The 16,688-nt window shown below is 43.9% G+C and overlaps 1 protein-coding gene across 4 annotated transcripts in view; it reads left to right on the top strand.

Moving 5' to 3' along the window:
• Positions 1-6,266, top strand: part of LOC147624881 (vacuolar ATP synthase subunit H family protein) — a 90,920-nt gene extending 84,654 nt beyond the window's left edge. Inside the window, exons 12-13 of one of the 4 annotated variants that reach the window (XR_015268874.1) lie at positions 5,587-5,941; positions 6,147-6,266. Coding sequence is in view for 1 of the 4 variants with exons in the window: in XM_086818121.1 (XP_086674247.1) it covers positions 5,587-5,835 (249 nt within the window). In the remaining 3 variants the exon portion in view is untranslated. Of the gene's footprint in view, positions 1-5,586 lie in introns of all 4 variants that reach the window. The other 3 variants (XR_015268873.1, XR_015268872.1, XM_086818121.1) reach the window with 3 other exon arrangements.
• The last annotated feature ends 10,422 nt before the right edge of the window (positions 6,267-16,688 follow it).

The following is a 16,688-nucleotide window of genomic DNA, read 5'->3' as shown; positions in this document are numbered from 1 at the left end:
CTTGCGCTCAGACAGAGTGGTGACACATGAAGGACAAGATCTGCAACCACTTGGCGCGCCTTCGCCTTAGGATTTAAACCCACGTCCAAGCCTCTTTGAGTGGAGGGCAGTTCCGATAGTTCTGGCTCACACAGAGATTGATATGCAGATAGCCTCATGGAACATTCAAGGTTTAGGAGGGCCTCAGTGCTTTCAGAGGCGAGGCGTCCTCAGAGGCGAGCTTCACATAGCTACAGTTGGGGGATTCATCGCATTCTTTTCTTTAGGAGCACCATCTTTTCGAGGGGCGTACCCGTTGTGTTGCGGGAAGATTTTATCTGGTAGGAGCCACACTCTTTGGTCTCCCTCTTTCAGCCCCTCGGGGATGCAGGGAGGAGTTTGTATTTCTGCCAGTGAGGAGCTCTTGCCAGCAATGACAAGCTCAGGTGTCATAGTCCTTGGGCGACCACAGTGGGTCACCGTTATGATTGGAGAGGATTGTGTGGGCTTCCTCAATGTTTATGCTCCGAATATCGCAGCAAGTAGAGCCATCTTCTGGAGCACAGTCCGTCAGGCCCTTCCTCAGGCTGACTTTTGGTGCATGGGTGGAGACTTTAACATGATTGAGGCAGCAGAGGACTGACTCAAAAGGAGGCACAACCACAGTCTCAAGCACAGAGTACTCTGGATGGGAGGAGTTGATCTTGGCACTCAGGGGAAAGGATCCTTGGCATCTTCCAGAGTTTAGGTGCAGCACTAGGAGCCTGTGCTTCTCGCGTTCTGATAGGAGCAGCACCGGCCCCAACCTCTCGTGACTTGATAGGTTCTATGTGGATGAGTGGGCTTGTGGTTGTGGGGGCATGATTGGCATCTTAGCGGGCACTACTTTTTCGGATCACGCTTCGGTTATTCTGTTCTTAGCATTCATTTGTTCATTTGATTTATGCTTGTGAGCATATCTGTGTGTGTGTGTGCCAAGGGTCAAGGGCGCTTGGTTAAATCCAAGGACGAGCATGTGTGCATGTGTTTGTGTTCTGGCGTGTTGATCCTTACAGGAAGAGAATCATGCTAGGAAACTCTTGCTTGAGGGCGACCCTAGAGGTATAAGGGATGGGAATATTTGTCAGAGGGGTCAAACCCAAGGTCACTTTATGTCAAGGGTGAAAACCTTGAGGGTAAGATGCTCCCCGAAGCCAAGCACCACAGAAGAGGAGGACATCTTGCAGGAAGAACCATGTCTCAAGATCTAGAGAGAGAAGAGCTAGGCCCACAACAAGAAAAAGCAAGAAAAAGCAAGGAACAGCTAAGACAAAGCTAGACCGATTAGTTGAGGACAACTGTTTAATAGTTAGGGGGATGTCACCAAAGCATCAAAATGTAGATTGCTGACATGCAAAAATGCAACGCAGCTCCCCCCTCCCCGTCCCCTAAAAAAAGACTTGGCATTGATGATGTGGCATTGTCACGTGACAGGATAGCAGTGTAGGGTAACCTTGAAGGCTTGGAATGATGCGACCAGCTTTTGGAAAGCAAAAGATTAAAAGCTTTAAGATACTAAAAAGAGAAGAGCTTTTATTATTAAAAAGATGCTTTTTGGGCTATAAGTGAGTTTTAAAGCGCTTTTTCCCAGTGCTTTTGGGCAAGAACTATAACTTTTGAAGGTCTATCTCAGGACTTCTCCACCTTCGCTTTGGGGGATTGTTGGGAATCTTGTGAACCACCCCTAACTCTGTGTGAGCAAAACCTGTAGCCGGAACCCTTGTCGTGGGAACAGCTCTAGATGACATGGCAATAGTGGAAGTGACTTGGTGTGTATCTCGTGGCCGGCTATCCACCAAGTCCAACTGCTGGCCAGATGTTGACTTGGACTTGGCAAATAGTCGCCCTCACTCTGCCGGCCCTCGCCCTCACTTTGCCTCCCCTTGCCCACAAACCCGTAAACTGCCTCATCCTCCGCCAATTTTTTTTTTAAAAAAAAAAGCTTCCCACCAATGCGCTACCTGCCTCATCCTTTGCCAATAAAAGCTCTGGGCCTCTGCGCCCACTTTATTTTTAGGCCTCCTGCGTGGAGGCATTCTCGATCATCTTGATCGGCATCTTCGGGCACACCAACCCAACCGTTGCAAAAAACTCAGCTGCTAAGGCGCCGATTCCCGAACACGACAGCAGGTCTCCGCTTCATCTATGGCTTCCTCGTCAGTACACCCTCCATCTACTAGCCACCCCTCTGCAACCTCTGACTTTACATCTCCTCAGGTGATTATTCCTCCTCTGACGAGGCCTATTGCCCGAGTCATGGAGGCCACTCTAGCTCTTCTTCGGCATCTGATTCATTTGCATCTGCGAAGGCTCCATCCCGTAGCCAACCAAAATCTCCCAGTAAATCTTCTCGCATCTCTTTAGCCTCTCTGTCCCTTCCACGCACTTCCCTTCCACCTTTCACAATTCAAATTTCAGACCTTTCTCCTTGCCCCTCGTTCACTTCCATTTTTTCTCCTCTTGAAATCACTACCCTTCATTGTCAAGCCCTTGCATCTCTAGCCCTTCCCACCATTGATGACCCCCTCCTGTGCCTATCTTCATCTGTTCCCTCGCCTCTCCGTCGGCTACCTAACCCTTGATAGTCTTGCCCACGCTTTAAACTTTCCATCTGTTCCTCAACCTATGACACCTTCTTTCTGTGTGGTTTACCATTGATTGCCTTGATTCCAGGAAGAGTGTAAGGCCTATCTTGATCCCCGACATTCGTCATATTCCTGCTTTCATCAAATCTTTCGCCTTTTTTATTATTTCTTTCTTCTCAGAGCCCCCTCATCACCATTCATCCCCAACCCCATTCTTGCCGATGATTTTCTCTGCCTGTTCCGAGTCAAACCCTTTCCCTTTCCCAAACTCATATACTCTAACCTCTAGGATCGAAGCAAGCGCTTCACCACCCAATTCCAAAAATTGGCCACTTCTACTTCACTCTCCCTTCTGCTCTGTTTATCACCTCTCCTTCGTATTCCTGAAGCTTCAGCACCGCAGGGCTCTCTTCGTTGCACCCGCCCTGCAACTACTTCTACACCAGCTTTTTCGTCAGCAGCCTCTACCCCGGCTTCTGTCTACTCCCTCCCTCCATCACAAGCACCCCAAGGTGGTTCAGGACACCCCTCAACGGCTCACCCAACTCCCTATATGCGAGCGTCCTTTTCATCTCATTAGGACATTGTCTGTCCCTTTGCTGCCTCCCATCTCTGCTCCAAACCTCTCCTATCCTACCCTTCCGCCTCTATAACTGCACCACCTGCTGCCCCAGTACCTATTTCAACCTCTCCACCTTCATCTCCCCATCCCTCTTCGTCAACACCCCGCCCTCGGTCCACAGTCTTGATAGGGCCACCTGAGCCTCCTGATCCAAACCGCAGGTTTCCAAGAGCTGACATAGCTGCCATCGAATTCAGTGCAGCTATAACCAACTTGGATCAAGGATTTCTGAGGTTCGCCTAGGCATACAACAGCAGCGTACAGGCTCTCCACGACCTTCGTGAAAATCTTCGCCTCGCTCTTCTCGACATTGGCACCCGCCGTGACACTATCATCTCCCATCTCCGCTCGCAGATTGCCTCCATGACCACTCAACAGCACGACGCAGCTGCTAGCACTGCCACCATCTCTGAGCTTCCCTCTCATATCACTACTTTGGAAACGCGACTTCAAGTCGCCGAAGCCACTGTTACCCAGGAAAGAGCCGAAGCGGATCAACTTCGCCAATGGAAAGCCATCTTGGCTACTCTACATCTCCCTCCTTCAGCACCTTCTATCCTTGCTGCACCTACACCATCCTCCGCCAATCATCACTCCACTCCCATCACCACTCCTGCCTCTTGACTTCTCATCCTCTGCCACTTTATCCCAGTTGTATATACCGGCTTTTAAGTTCTTTATACTTAAGTTTCTTTGTCTTTCCTATATCCGCATGTTTGTTTTCTCATTCCTCTCACCGAGGATGGTGAGTTCTCTAGTGGTGGGCGACCTGTAGCCTGCAACCTTGTCGTGGGAACAGCTCCAGATGACATGGCAAAAGTGGAATTAACTTGGTGTGACTTGGACTTGGTGGATAGCCGGCCACGGGAGATGTTGACCTGGACTTGGCAGATAGGCTGTCTACTTGATGGACTACTGGAGTCGGTTACTCACCTACCATAGGCTATTTTTCGACGACCTCTACCAAGGGCTAATACACGCATTCCTGATGGAGAGCATATATATATCACATCTTCATCATCAGTTTTGTATCACCCTGGAGCACTTAGCCCTATAGTTTTCCTCTGTAGCAGCACTTTTTTCCCATATAGGTGGTCTAGCCCAGTGCACTCCTTGTGTATCCCTTGGTTTCCCTTCGGCCACTGATCTAGACATTGGTGTGTGCAGATGGTGGGCCTTCTTGTATGCTTTGGGATTATATTGTGGATTGTCTTGGCTTGGCTATTCTTATCTCTTGCTACTGTGCATGGTTGTTGCAGTTCATTGTTATTTCAGTACTCGTACTGTTATGTTCACTCATGTTCACTGAGCACCTGCACACGAGCACCTTGCATACCTTTTCCTCATCATAGGCCTGTTCGCACTATGCACTAGCACTTGGTAGGGATTTGAGTAGTTCTGGCGAGTAGACTCCCTGGCTCGACATACTGTCATCTGAGAGAGTGTCCACCGTGACTAGGGGACTTGGGCCACTCAGGCTGGCTATGCAACCCCTCAGTTTTTGTGTGTGTGTGTGTGTGTGTGTGTGTGTGTGTGACATCATCCATGATGATGTCAGCAATGATGTCATCCATGATCATGTCAACATGATGTCATCCTAGATGACATCAGCCTATGATGTCATGCATGATGGCAACACATAATGTCGTCCATGATGTCACCCATGACATCATAGTAGATATTACTAAGTCAATAGATAAGGCTCTCAAAGGCCTAAAAAGGCATGTACTTTCACCTTTCAATTAATTAAGAAAACTTGAGTATTGTGCCAAAGTATTCCTGCAATCTCTCTCTCTCTCTCTCTCTCTCTCTCTCTCTCTCTCTCTCTCTCATGGCTCTAGTGTTTGTTTTCTTTTGTGCCATGATGAGATTACATGGACACTATTGTATCACTTTTGGTCTCATAGACCCACGGGGACGTTTAATCTTTCTTTCTTTCTTTCTTTCTGTGTCTCTCTCTCTTTCTTCTCCATCTCTCTTACTCTCTGGAGCACCATGTAATCTCAACATTTATCTCTGGTGTTTATCTCGTTGTCAGTCTGAATTGACAGTAACAAACCTAATGAGTTGCACTACACAGCAAATTGACCTGAGAGCACAGTTTTTCCATGCAGCTCACCTGCAAAAAAGTGTGCAGATTCTCTTTCATTTAAATGTGACTAATTAAACAAGAATGGATTGCTGAGCTTGCTACCATTGTTATTGGTACTTCAAATATTTGTACGGCAACCAGACACATAATAACACGAAGGACAAACAAAGTGCGAAGACTCTCATTGCTAGAATCTCTGGCTAGCAGCCTTATCACTTTGTTTAGGTGTTTTCTCTGCACTATGTAAAGACTTTTTTTTTTTCCTGCAGGTACTTCGAATAGTTATATCACTCTTGGATACATCCAAGGATGTAAAGACATTGTCTATATGCTGCCATGATATATCGCAATTCATACAGAATCACCCATCGGGAAGAACAATTGTGTTGGATTTGAAAGCAAAGGTTCGAATAATGAGTCTTATGGAGCATGACAACCCTGAAGTTAGAAGGGAGGCTTTGCTATGCGTTCAAAAGCTTCTGCTTCGTACCAAATATGCAAGCTATTTGCAGTCGTAGAGTACAGTGTTTCTGCGGCTTATCTATCACTGAATAAAAGGGAAGAGTGGCTCCTTTAGTAAGGAGTTTTTCCACAGCTCGACTTTCAGTCTCTCATTGGTTACAGGTACTACTTTTGGTTTCATAGACTCTTTGGGTCCTTTTTTTTTTTTAATGTTAATCTCTCTCTCTCAAGCTCTAGTTATTTGTGTGCTGTCAATGAGCTTTTTTTTTCAGACGATATCTCTTTTTGGTTGATCTTGTACAATTATGCCAAGAACCAAGCAAATGCATGTACGACTGAATGAAATGGCTTTCATTGTTGAAGACAGGCTGAAGTGGTCTGGCAGAATTTGGCTATTGATAAGCACTAGTATATTTTGTGTAACCTACAACATAAATCAATACTTTTATACCTATCATTCTAATATTAACGGTCCATATGAAATATAATTAGTGTATTTTGCTACATAACTTTGCTAATAGAGTACATTGACATTTGTACATTTTTAGTGTCTTCATTTCTAAATTATATTCATAAACACTTACTATCATTATAATTTATGCGAGAGAGAAAGAAAAGGAAGTAATATTGTCTTCAAAATATCCAATGGGTCTCTGATAACAATAAGTAGTACAACGAATCCATGGGAATGCCGAATCATGGAAAACTGAAAAGAAAGTAGAATTAAACTAGCCATCTATGCCTTGATAACATGTGCACATGAGATACAATACGTCATGGGCTCATGTGGTTACAATAAGAGGTTATCAAATGTACAATGAGCATAAGAGTAGGAGAGAGAGAGAAAGAGAGAGGGAGAAGATTATTAGTATTTATGGAAGGCCAAAACAGCTTATGACACCAAGAAAGAAAGTGTGTTTACAATATCTAATGGAAGATCCTAAAAGCATCCCGTTGGTGAATTATATTACTTTGGTCTAGTAGATGCCAAAAAGGCATCATGATGTAGCAGATCTGGTAGATGCCAAAATAGCACCATGATCTAGTAGACACCAAAAAATCACCATGATCTGTGAGTGGCTTTTGGACATATGTTGTTTTGCCAAGGGTGTATGGTCAATCTTTGTTGCTTGTGTCTTTTGTGCTAGAGGGCTCGCCAGACTGGGGGGTGTCAGAGTTGTTCATCACTTTTGTGGTTGGCCCGAAATGTGCTTTGTGAAGTCGTCGTTGTTGCTCTATGTGCTCTATGTGCCATGCTAAAGGCAATGGCCGCTCACGTACACTGCACACATGCACATGGTGCACCATGTGGTTTTGTATTTCAATCCTTGAATTTGAAGGGCAACCTCGAAGGCACATAAATCACCTAAACTTAATGATACATGTATTAAACAATGATCATTATTTATCACTAAGGTGATACCCTTAGCATCTCATCGGCATGAGCCTAATTGGCCTTGTCGTCAAGTCACATGAGAGGTCACCTACCTTCCTCACCTCTATTACCATTCCTCTTGGCTTGACATTCTTGCTCTTATGAGTCTAAGAGATGAACCTCTAAGGTGCATGATAGGGAAATAAAATATCAAGTGGATGGCTTTCTGAGTGTTCTATATAGCACAACTATGAGAGAGAGAGAGAGAAGAAAGGAAAATCTATTAATGTCTACGAAAGACCCAAATGGCGTATGAGACCATGAATAGCACAATGATTCTATAGGTATACATTGCCATGGAAAAACTTAAAAAAGGACATAAAATTTGAAAACTCAAGCATGACTCTATAAGCTTCCTGATGGCAGGTACCATATATTGGGCCTCATCATCTACCTCCCCTTCGGTACATATTGTGCATATCAGCTCCTCTTGTGGGATGTTCTTGGCTCTCCGAGTTTGTACTCGAAGGCGGTGGGAGGATACTCTGAACTGACGAATCACGATGCACATAGCATGTGACATATGGATCTGCGTATAACTTGGGATATCAAAGAATCCATCCCCTGGGAGTCTCAAAAAAATGCTCTCCGTAGAACTTACATTTGGTCCCTCTCTGATGATGAAACCCAAGTTTGGCATATGTGTAGACCCAACCTAATAATCCGGTTGATCTCGTGTCATGAGAGATTGAGGTGTGGTGAGTCTAGGTTGTACTCAAATTGGGGGAGATATCCATTTATAATCCATGTGCATGAAACCATTAAACTACCTTAGAGTACCATACCTTATTTCGTATGGGTAGTGGTCATCTTCTCCACAAAATGGAGGGTAGTCTGGTGTATCTCTTCCCCTCCTCTCCCTCTCATAAAATAGATGCATAGGAGACTCTGGTGCTAGCTGAGGGAGATAGTATGTGTGTAGGGAGCATACATGCTGAATGCATGTAATGGTATGGAAGAGAGCATCTGTGACTAGTGCGGCTACCCCAACCTCTAAATGTATTATGTCATGGGGCACCGACGGCTTACTCCTAATCATGCATGATAGCATCAACACCTAGAGCCTCTCAATACTCCTCCACACATCATCCCCCAATCTTGGTCCCCAAATGACTGCTCCATACATAGCTATTGCACTAAGGTGTTAAAGAGCCAACACTTAGTGCGGGTTCCTAGAAATGCACCTAAGTGTATCTCCCTTCCTCTTCCTTGAGAGAGAGAGAGAGAGAGAGAGAGAGAGAGAGAGAAGCCAAATAAGGCATCAAAATCTTTTTATTTTGTCATGAACTAATTAATGTGGGAAGCTTCACAAAATCAAGATTACATGGTTTACACATTGGCAGGGGATTGAATTTGTATAATCCCCTCTCGTATTTTTGTGTGGATTTCTCTTTTGGAAGCTAATAACTTTGCAAGGCTTATAAAAATGTGAAAGATTGTGCCTCTTACAGTTCATGTGTTGTGCTTAAGGCGCCTACGGTACAATTTATCTGGTATGTGCAAGAGCTTCAATCTTTCTATCATTCACTCTCTTTGTAGTTTTTTGGTTGGATGTTTCTCTCTTCCACGTTCCATAATTGGGCTGAAGCTCTCTCTACAACATCATGCGTGCAAGCTTCAATCTCTCTCTCTCTCTCTCTCGTATGCATGGGGTGAGTATGCAGCCTCCCTCTACACAGTACCAGAGCAGCCACCACTACCGAACCCTCTAGAGCCTTGTCCACCCACTTCTACCTCTTCACAGCAGAGATGGTGAGGAGGGCCATCAACATATTGCATACAGGGAGGGCACATGATCATGAGGGCATTGTAGCCGAGCATTTCATACATGCTAGAGATATGATTGCAGACTTGCTAGCTCTCATGTTTAATAGAGCCATGTGTGAGGGTTTCTTGGGACTTGGAGTACTTCCATGATTGTGTTGGTACTCAAGTCTGGAGATCCGAGCCTCCGGATAACTACCGCACCATTATGATTGGTCACTTGCTGGCCAAGCTATATGCCTCTATTCTTGAGAAGGAGTTGAGCAGATGGGCAGAGAGACAAGGGGTCCGAGCTAAGGGACAGGCCGGTTTCAGGAGGAGATTCTCTACTTTGGATCATATCTTTACCCTCAGGGCTATCATTGAGGAGGGTAGAGCACATGGGAGGAGGATCTAGTGTGGCTTTGTGGATTTCCGCAAGGCCTTTGACACAGTGCCCAGAGCTAGACTGATGCGTAGGCTGCAAGACTTGGGGGTTCCATGTGAGCTCATTTGGGGTATTATGGCACTTTATGAGACAGTAGTTGGGCAGGTGCAGACTTTAGAGGGTCTCTCCAAGCCAGTACACTCCACTATAGGGGTGAAGCAGGGCTGCCCGCTCTCTCCGACTCTATTTGGACTATACATTGATGAGATCTCTGATTATATTGGGACACGAGGGGACAGAGGAGCCCAATTGGCTGGCACTTGGATACCTCTGCTCTTATATGCTGATGATATTGTGCTTATGGCAGACTCACCAGAGGGTATGCAGAGGCACTTGGATACTTTACATGCTTATGCACAGGACAATGGGCCCTCAGTTAACCTTGGTAAGACCAAGGTTATGGTGTTTAACACTACAGGTCAGTGGGTCTGGAGATTAGCGCCTATTTTCACATATGGGCAAGAGACAGTGGAGTATGTTGACTCTATACATATCTTGGAGTGGTGTTCACTGGGCCCACATTTTCCATGAGGGGGGCAGCAATGGCCAGATTGACTAGAGGATATGCAGCACTAGGAGGTCTAGAGAGGATGTGCTCACAGGTACAGTTTCGGGAGCCACGCACTAAGCTGTGGCTTTTTGACACGCTGGGCACATCGGCTATGCTATATGGAGTACAGATTTGGGGGCCTAGCCTAGATCGTCACAGTCGATCAGGACGCACATACGATGGATGGAGATCGATGGAGAGACCACTTGTGTCCATGATCTCCAGGATGATTTGGGCTAAGGCCTCGGTACCCCATGAGATTATCAGAGCCAAGATGGGAGAACCACCGATCGTAGTCGAGACTCTTGCCAGATCAGTGTCCTCATTCATAGCACCTAGGAGCTTCCCCGAAACCGGTATGCACGACTTGCTTTAGAGTCCTCTCATCAGCTAGCCATGGAGGGAGACACTTCATGTTGGTATGCGCAGATAGCATCCTAGTTTGAGCTCCATGGGTTCAGTTTAGACAGACTTCCACCCTTCCAGTACTCTCTGGAGGCACCCTCTCTCACCTTGACACATTCTGAGATTAGTATAGTCATCAGACTGGACCTCATTCAGTTGGACACTAGGAGGACATGGCTAGAGCCCTCACAGGAGTTGGGGACGAAGATGGCTTTCTATAGAGACCATCTTCTCCGCACCACTGAGGATGGCTTTATACTTAGATCGAGCTACATGGATACCCAGCTGTCTCATGGATTGAGGTGCGCCATTGGGCAGATCCGCACCTCTTCACATCAGTTAGAGATAGAGACAGGTAGATTTAGAGGCATACCTCAAGGGGTCAGGATTTGTCAGATTTGTTGGATAGAGCCAAAGACGGAGGAGCACTACATCTGTCGCTGCACAGCATATTATGAGATTCGAGGGTGCTACCATTGCCTTTTCAGAGAGGGATTTGGACCACTGGCTAGAGTCATGGACTACTGTGATCAACGATGCTTGGGTTTTTATCTCCTGGAGATCCGCAGGCTCAGAGAGTCCATTATGAGGAGCAGACGCCCGACTGGCAAGGATTCCACACAGAGACAGATTACTGACTTCTTTAGAGGGACTGCTACCCGAGAGGACACACAGCCAATAGCCCAGCAGTGGGCACCCCATGGGACTCTAGTTGAGAGAGCTATCCAGTTGGGCAGATCTAGACGCCGAGGGTTCGCGGATCCTCACATTGGAGACGGTGCCTAGGATTCAGAGCATCATTGTGAGGCATCGGGCTCGTCCGACTAGGCATCTCACTATGGTAGATATCCAGGCCATCCGGCAGAGATAGATATCCAGGCCATCCGGCAGAGACCCATGCTAGAGCTCCTAGGATGATTACCACTCCAGCCATATACTGTTGTACTCACTGTCACTTTTGTACTCCCCCATATTCATGTATTCATGTATCCATGTACTCATGTACCCCATTTTGACTAGTAGCATTAGCTTCCCACTCTCCCTAGTTGCTGCTTCCGGATGCTCCCTACTGATGTATTGTAGGGCTAGATACTTACCTTCAATTCTTTCTTTTCTTTTCCAGACAGTGTATTAGATGTCACATGGTTGTAACTTTGGTCTCATAGGTCACTTTGACCTTTTGAAGACGTTAATATAACATTTCATTTCATTTCATTTCTCTCTCTCTCTCTCTCTCTCTCTCTCTCTCTCTCTGATTGTATATTCCATGCATATAGCTTTGCATTCTCCTAGTAGTAGAGCTCCATCCCCTGCACACCCAAATTCAGCTTTTTTTTTTGTTCAGTACTTTTTCAGTTTGTTGGGATGACAGAGGATACCCCATACAGGTACTCCGATTTCTCATAGGCCGAGTTCGGTCTTTTGGAAGACATTAATAAAATCTTTCTTTCTTTCTTTCTTTCTCTCTCTCTCTCTCTCTCTCTCACACACACACACACTCTGCAACTTTTGGCTACCTATTTCTTTCTCGTCACATTCCATAATGGGTTGAATCTCTCTTCACAACATTCCATATTAAGCTGATTGCAAATATTCCAGTTTGGGTCAGTTCAGAGGCAGCTTTAAATAGGCATTCATTTTTTGAGAAGCTTCCCAATAGGTTGTAAGAACATTAAAGAATATTTCCTTTTATTAATGGAGAAGGGAACATTATAAACCTCCATTTTCTTTGCAAAGAGATTGAAAGAGGGCAAGCTTTTCCTTCAAAATCATGACTTACTTTCAAAGGGTAAAATTTTCTCTTACCTCTTAAAAAAAAGTGATATTAGTGTTCAAATTTGTTAATCACTCTACTGGTTAACCTATCATAAGACACTTTGCCATCTTACTCACTTGAACGGATTGTATCTTTTGTAAGACGGCATTGGAAGATATAAAGCGACCTTACCATGTGCTTAATGTGAATTAGGGAAAGTCTAAAGATTGTATGTACATATTTGCTTAAGATCACTATTAGAGGTTGGACCATTTTTAAGTTTGGTTGACCTATTTGCATATAAGTCATTTTTTACAATAAGCAATACACAATCATTCTTTTGCAATAGTTTACGTATGAGCTTTCCTCTTCCCTCTTCTTGTTAGCTTTTATGCCATTGAATCTTTTTTGCTTGATGGATGAATGCTAGAAAGGTTTGTAGGTTGTTTTTTTACATTAGATTTTCCTTTATTCCCCCCCTTTTGTGAGAATAAATCATCTCATGAAAGACAATCCCTTGTTTCCTCCATCTAGGCATAGAGAGTTGAGCACTCCCTTCACCGCTTTAGCAAAGGAGCATTCCCCTATGGCTGTGACTATGGGTGTGACAACGGAATGAGAATGGATGGACGAGCTAGCGCACCCATATAGGAAAGTATCATCTTTCGGCTAAGGCAAAGACCCAATGACACATGCTTCGGCAAGGATAAGGTAAGCTCTTGGCTTCATTATATTTAGTGCCGCTCTGCGGGAGACTAGCTTAGGGCTTAGCTCCCTTTATTCATTAAGATTATCCAATATTTATCGGTGTTGATTAGGAGGTTACACACGGGAAAACATACAATTTTAGAGTCATTGGATGCGTTTAGTTGTGTTTGATTTTGATTTGAAGTTTATTTGCACTAGGACATTCTAGTTTCATACATTAGAAGAGCAAAATCCTAGTTCATTGATGATTTGCATGAAATTGGAGCCAAAAGGCTTAGATTTCATTACTTTGATCCAAGGAATAGCTTAGTATTTGTGAGTAGGATTGGAATGCATTTCGAAAACATGAGCATTAAGTTCCATTAGGATGGATTAGAGTGAGATAGTCAATTTTTGTATCTGCATGTCATAATTTTTCATGCGTTTGAATTAGTAGGTTAGAGGCATGCAAATCTATTTAAAAAACACTTAATTACTTGTATAACAATCATTCACTCGGATAAGGACCATTAATAGCATTCAATCATTCTAAAAAATTTGTAAAAAACTAGGCTAAACTAGCTCTCGGCGGGGTTGGGAACGTGAGCCCACAGTCTCGTGCAGAAAGGCGTGAGAGCCGTGAGCTTGGATACGTGAGTTGTGATCCTGAGTTATCCCAAGATAACATGATGAACAAGTAGCCCAACAACCATAACTATTACGGTAATCGGGACATGTCTTTTTTGTTTTACCACCAGGGACAAGTATTCCCCAATACATTATACACAGTGCAAGCAAGAGTCACGCTCTCCACATGATCTCATTATAGAAGTGCCTTTACTACAGAACAAAGTTCCAGCTCTTCTTCGTTTGGACGAGGAACACGGAACACGAGAAAGGGTAAAGAGCTAGTGTTTAGGACTACCTTAACACAAAAGCATCCGTAAAAGCATTCTCATAACATGTCCTCGCCCACAACGAGCTTGCATCCTCAAAGATGAGATGTTAGACGGCAAGTGCCATTGGAAATCGTACAACCTGGTCAACAGAGGACAAGTTCCATTGGAAGCCAAGCTGACAAGGTAGGGCAAGAGACACCGTACCTTGAATGAGACGGTTTCGGGCAACCATCTCCTTATGTTCCACTGCAACGTGAATACGCATAAGGCATGCTAAGTATGGGATTTAAAATGGGAAAAGGGCTTGCAACCAACATAGGACCTAGAGGCTCAGAGTTGGGCAAAACCAAGCCAATCTACATCTCAAGGGTCATTTGGACTTTGCCTTGAAGGCTTTAGGTCTCCAAACCCAAGTCTTGAAAAGACTAGCTCTATAAGGTCGTGAGACACACTTTCATGTTTGGTTTTTGGCCCAGTGGAGCTAGAAGGATCCCTATTGCACATATATATAACCTCAAGCAGGAGGAGGGAGAAACAATGGGGGATTACATTGCTAGAACCAAGTATCTCTATATGAGATGTTGTACTCATGAAAGACTAGATGATTTATTGCTCATCGATCGATTCATGATCCGTCTTAGGAGCAAGAGGCTTCACGACGACCATATCTACCAAACTAGACACTACATCCTCAATAAGTGCTACCCCACGAGGTACTGGACCTAGTGGATAATCTACAAAACAAGGATGTGGAAGTCATCCACCACCTGAACCAAGAGAGATATGTATCATCCAAATTCTAAAGCCTTATGAGCCAAGGGTGATCATTTAGAGTCCTAGTCAAGGACATGAGCATGGATGAGTCGGTAGAGAATCCACTAAATCATTTAGGCTAGCATTGGCAGGCAAACCCCAAGCGAAACCTCAAGGTTAGCCCTAGCCATAGCACCTCAATAAAGACATCCACATCTATTTCCACAAAGAGATATGGTTTGGTGACCAAAATCGTACAATACAGCATGTGTAATGCTAAGGCCTAGACAACTATTTATTGCCAATGCCACGGGAACCATGACATAGCAAGGAAACCTAGCTAAGTGGTTTGGATGCCCACACGACAGCCAACACTGACCTTTCCTTTGCACCTTCTGACCTATTTGTCAAGCAAGGAGCCCATAGACATGCACTCAGTCCTAAGTCTCCTTGACACTACCATCAAGCTTTCTCCTCAGTGGTTTGGATGCCCACACGACAGCCAACACTGACCTTTCCTTTGCACCTTCTGACCTATTTGTCAAGCGAGGAGCCCATAGACATGCACTCAGTCCTAAGTCTCCTTGACACTACCATCAAGCTTTCTCCTCAGTGGGACAAGCCATTGCCAACCTTCTCCATGAATTCATTCCAAGCAACCTACTAATCGAGAACCTTGTTGGACAAGAAGAGGATCAAGCTGCTTGAAGTGCATCATGCACAAGATATAGGTCAGCTTTTCTAGGAAGGGTGGAAGAGAACAATGGAGATACATTGTGCTAGGGCAAACCTATTGCTACCTTGGAATGATGGATTCTGATGTCCAAAGGTAAGAAAACTGCTTCTGCCACCATCAGATATCATGCAAGAAAACGGTTTTGTTTTGCAAGCAATTTATTTGAAGGAGATTTTGACCTTGTGAGCTTGAGAAAATTTCTATCTTGTGAGCCATTTGTTGGTGGGCAAAGATGAAGAACGGTTGCCTTAGTTGCACTTGAGGAAGGATTATACTTGTAGGCATCAAGGCATTTCTCCAACATAATACATGGGTGCAATTTCATTGCTGCATGTTACATGCATCAAGTTGTCCATTTTAACCTCCACCTTCTACTATGTAAGCCTCCACCAACATCGCGCAAAAATCCACTCTTCTTCTTCAACCAAGCCATCTCATTCATGAACACTACACTCCTATACTCCATTTGAATCCCAACCGCTTGTGTCCAACCTAGCCGCTTGTTGGTGTCACATGTTCATGAATTCAACCCTCGGTGCCTCCTTCAGCTCGCCTCCTTCCAAGAGAGAGAGATAGAGTCGTGCTGTCCAACCCAACAGTCACCTGGATAAGTCTCTACTGGCTACTTCCACACACTTCTTGATGAAACAAAAGAATGCCTAAAATATATTTCAAATTGTGAGTCAAAGCTTAAAAAAATGGATTAATTTTTAAACTCGATGCAATTTTACAAAAATGGAAATCCATTACTAAACTCCTTTTTTGATAACTCTCTCTTATGAACACATTTAAAAAATTAATTAAGTTTCTTAGAGGAAAATTATAAGATTAGAAAGAAAAGTTCTAAGTTAATGGTTGAGAGAAATAAGGTTGTTAACCAATGATAAAATGAGAGTAAAAAGTTCTAAGATCAAACTAGAGAGAGAGAGAGAGAGAGAGAGAGAGTTTCTCTCTCTATTAGTGAGAGAGATAGGGCCCAAATATCTATTTGCTAGATTGATTTTCATACATATAAATGTCCTCCTAGAACTCCACATCATTTCATTCATATTTTGGAGACCATAACCACCAATTTAGGTATCTAATAGACACATGTTTGTTTCATCTTAGAATGTTTTTGTTAAAGTTTAATAAAGTCTTATTTTCATCTTTATTAATTGATTCATTTTTTGGAGACTACAACCACTAATTTAACTATCTAATAAATACATATTTTAGAAAATCATACCATATATAATGGGTTAGTAATCATACCATACATATCTAATAAACATATATTTTAGAAAATCATACCATATATAATGGGTTAATAATCTTTAAAGAGGTAAGAGGAGAGATCACAAGCAAAATATTGCAAGGACTTGATTGTGTATTGCTTAGCATTTAAAAATGACTTATATATAAGTAACTTTCAATGATGAATCCATTGGTGATGCAATTACACAGAATAGCAGGGAAAAAACGTATACAATCTTTGCAACCAACATAATATAAAGA

This window comes from Cibotium barometz, chromosome 24, assembly GCF_041138505.1.
Source record: "Cibotium barometz isolate CiBa-2024 chromosome 24, ASM4113850v1, whole genome shotgun sequence".
In the NCBI taxonomy this organism is placed as follows: domain Eukaryota; kingdom Viridiplantae; phylum Streptophyta; class Polypodiopsida; order Cyatheales; family Cibotiaceae; genus Cibotium; species Cibotium barometz.
The sequence above is the reverse complement of the archived record's forward strand: the minus strand, read 5'-3'. Positions and strand labels throughout refer to the sequence as shown.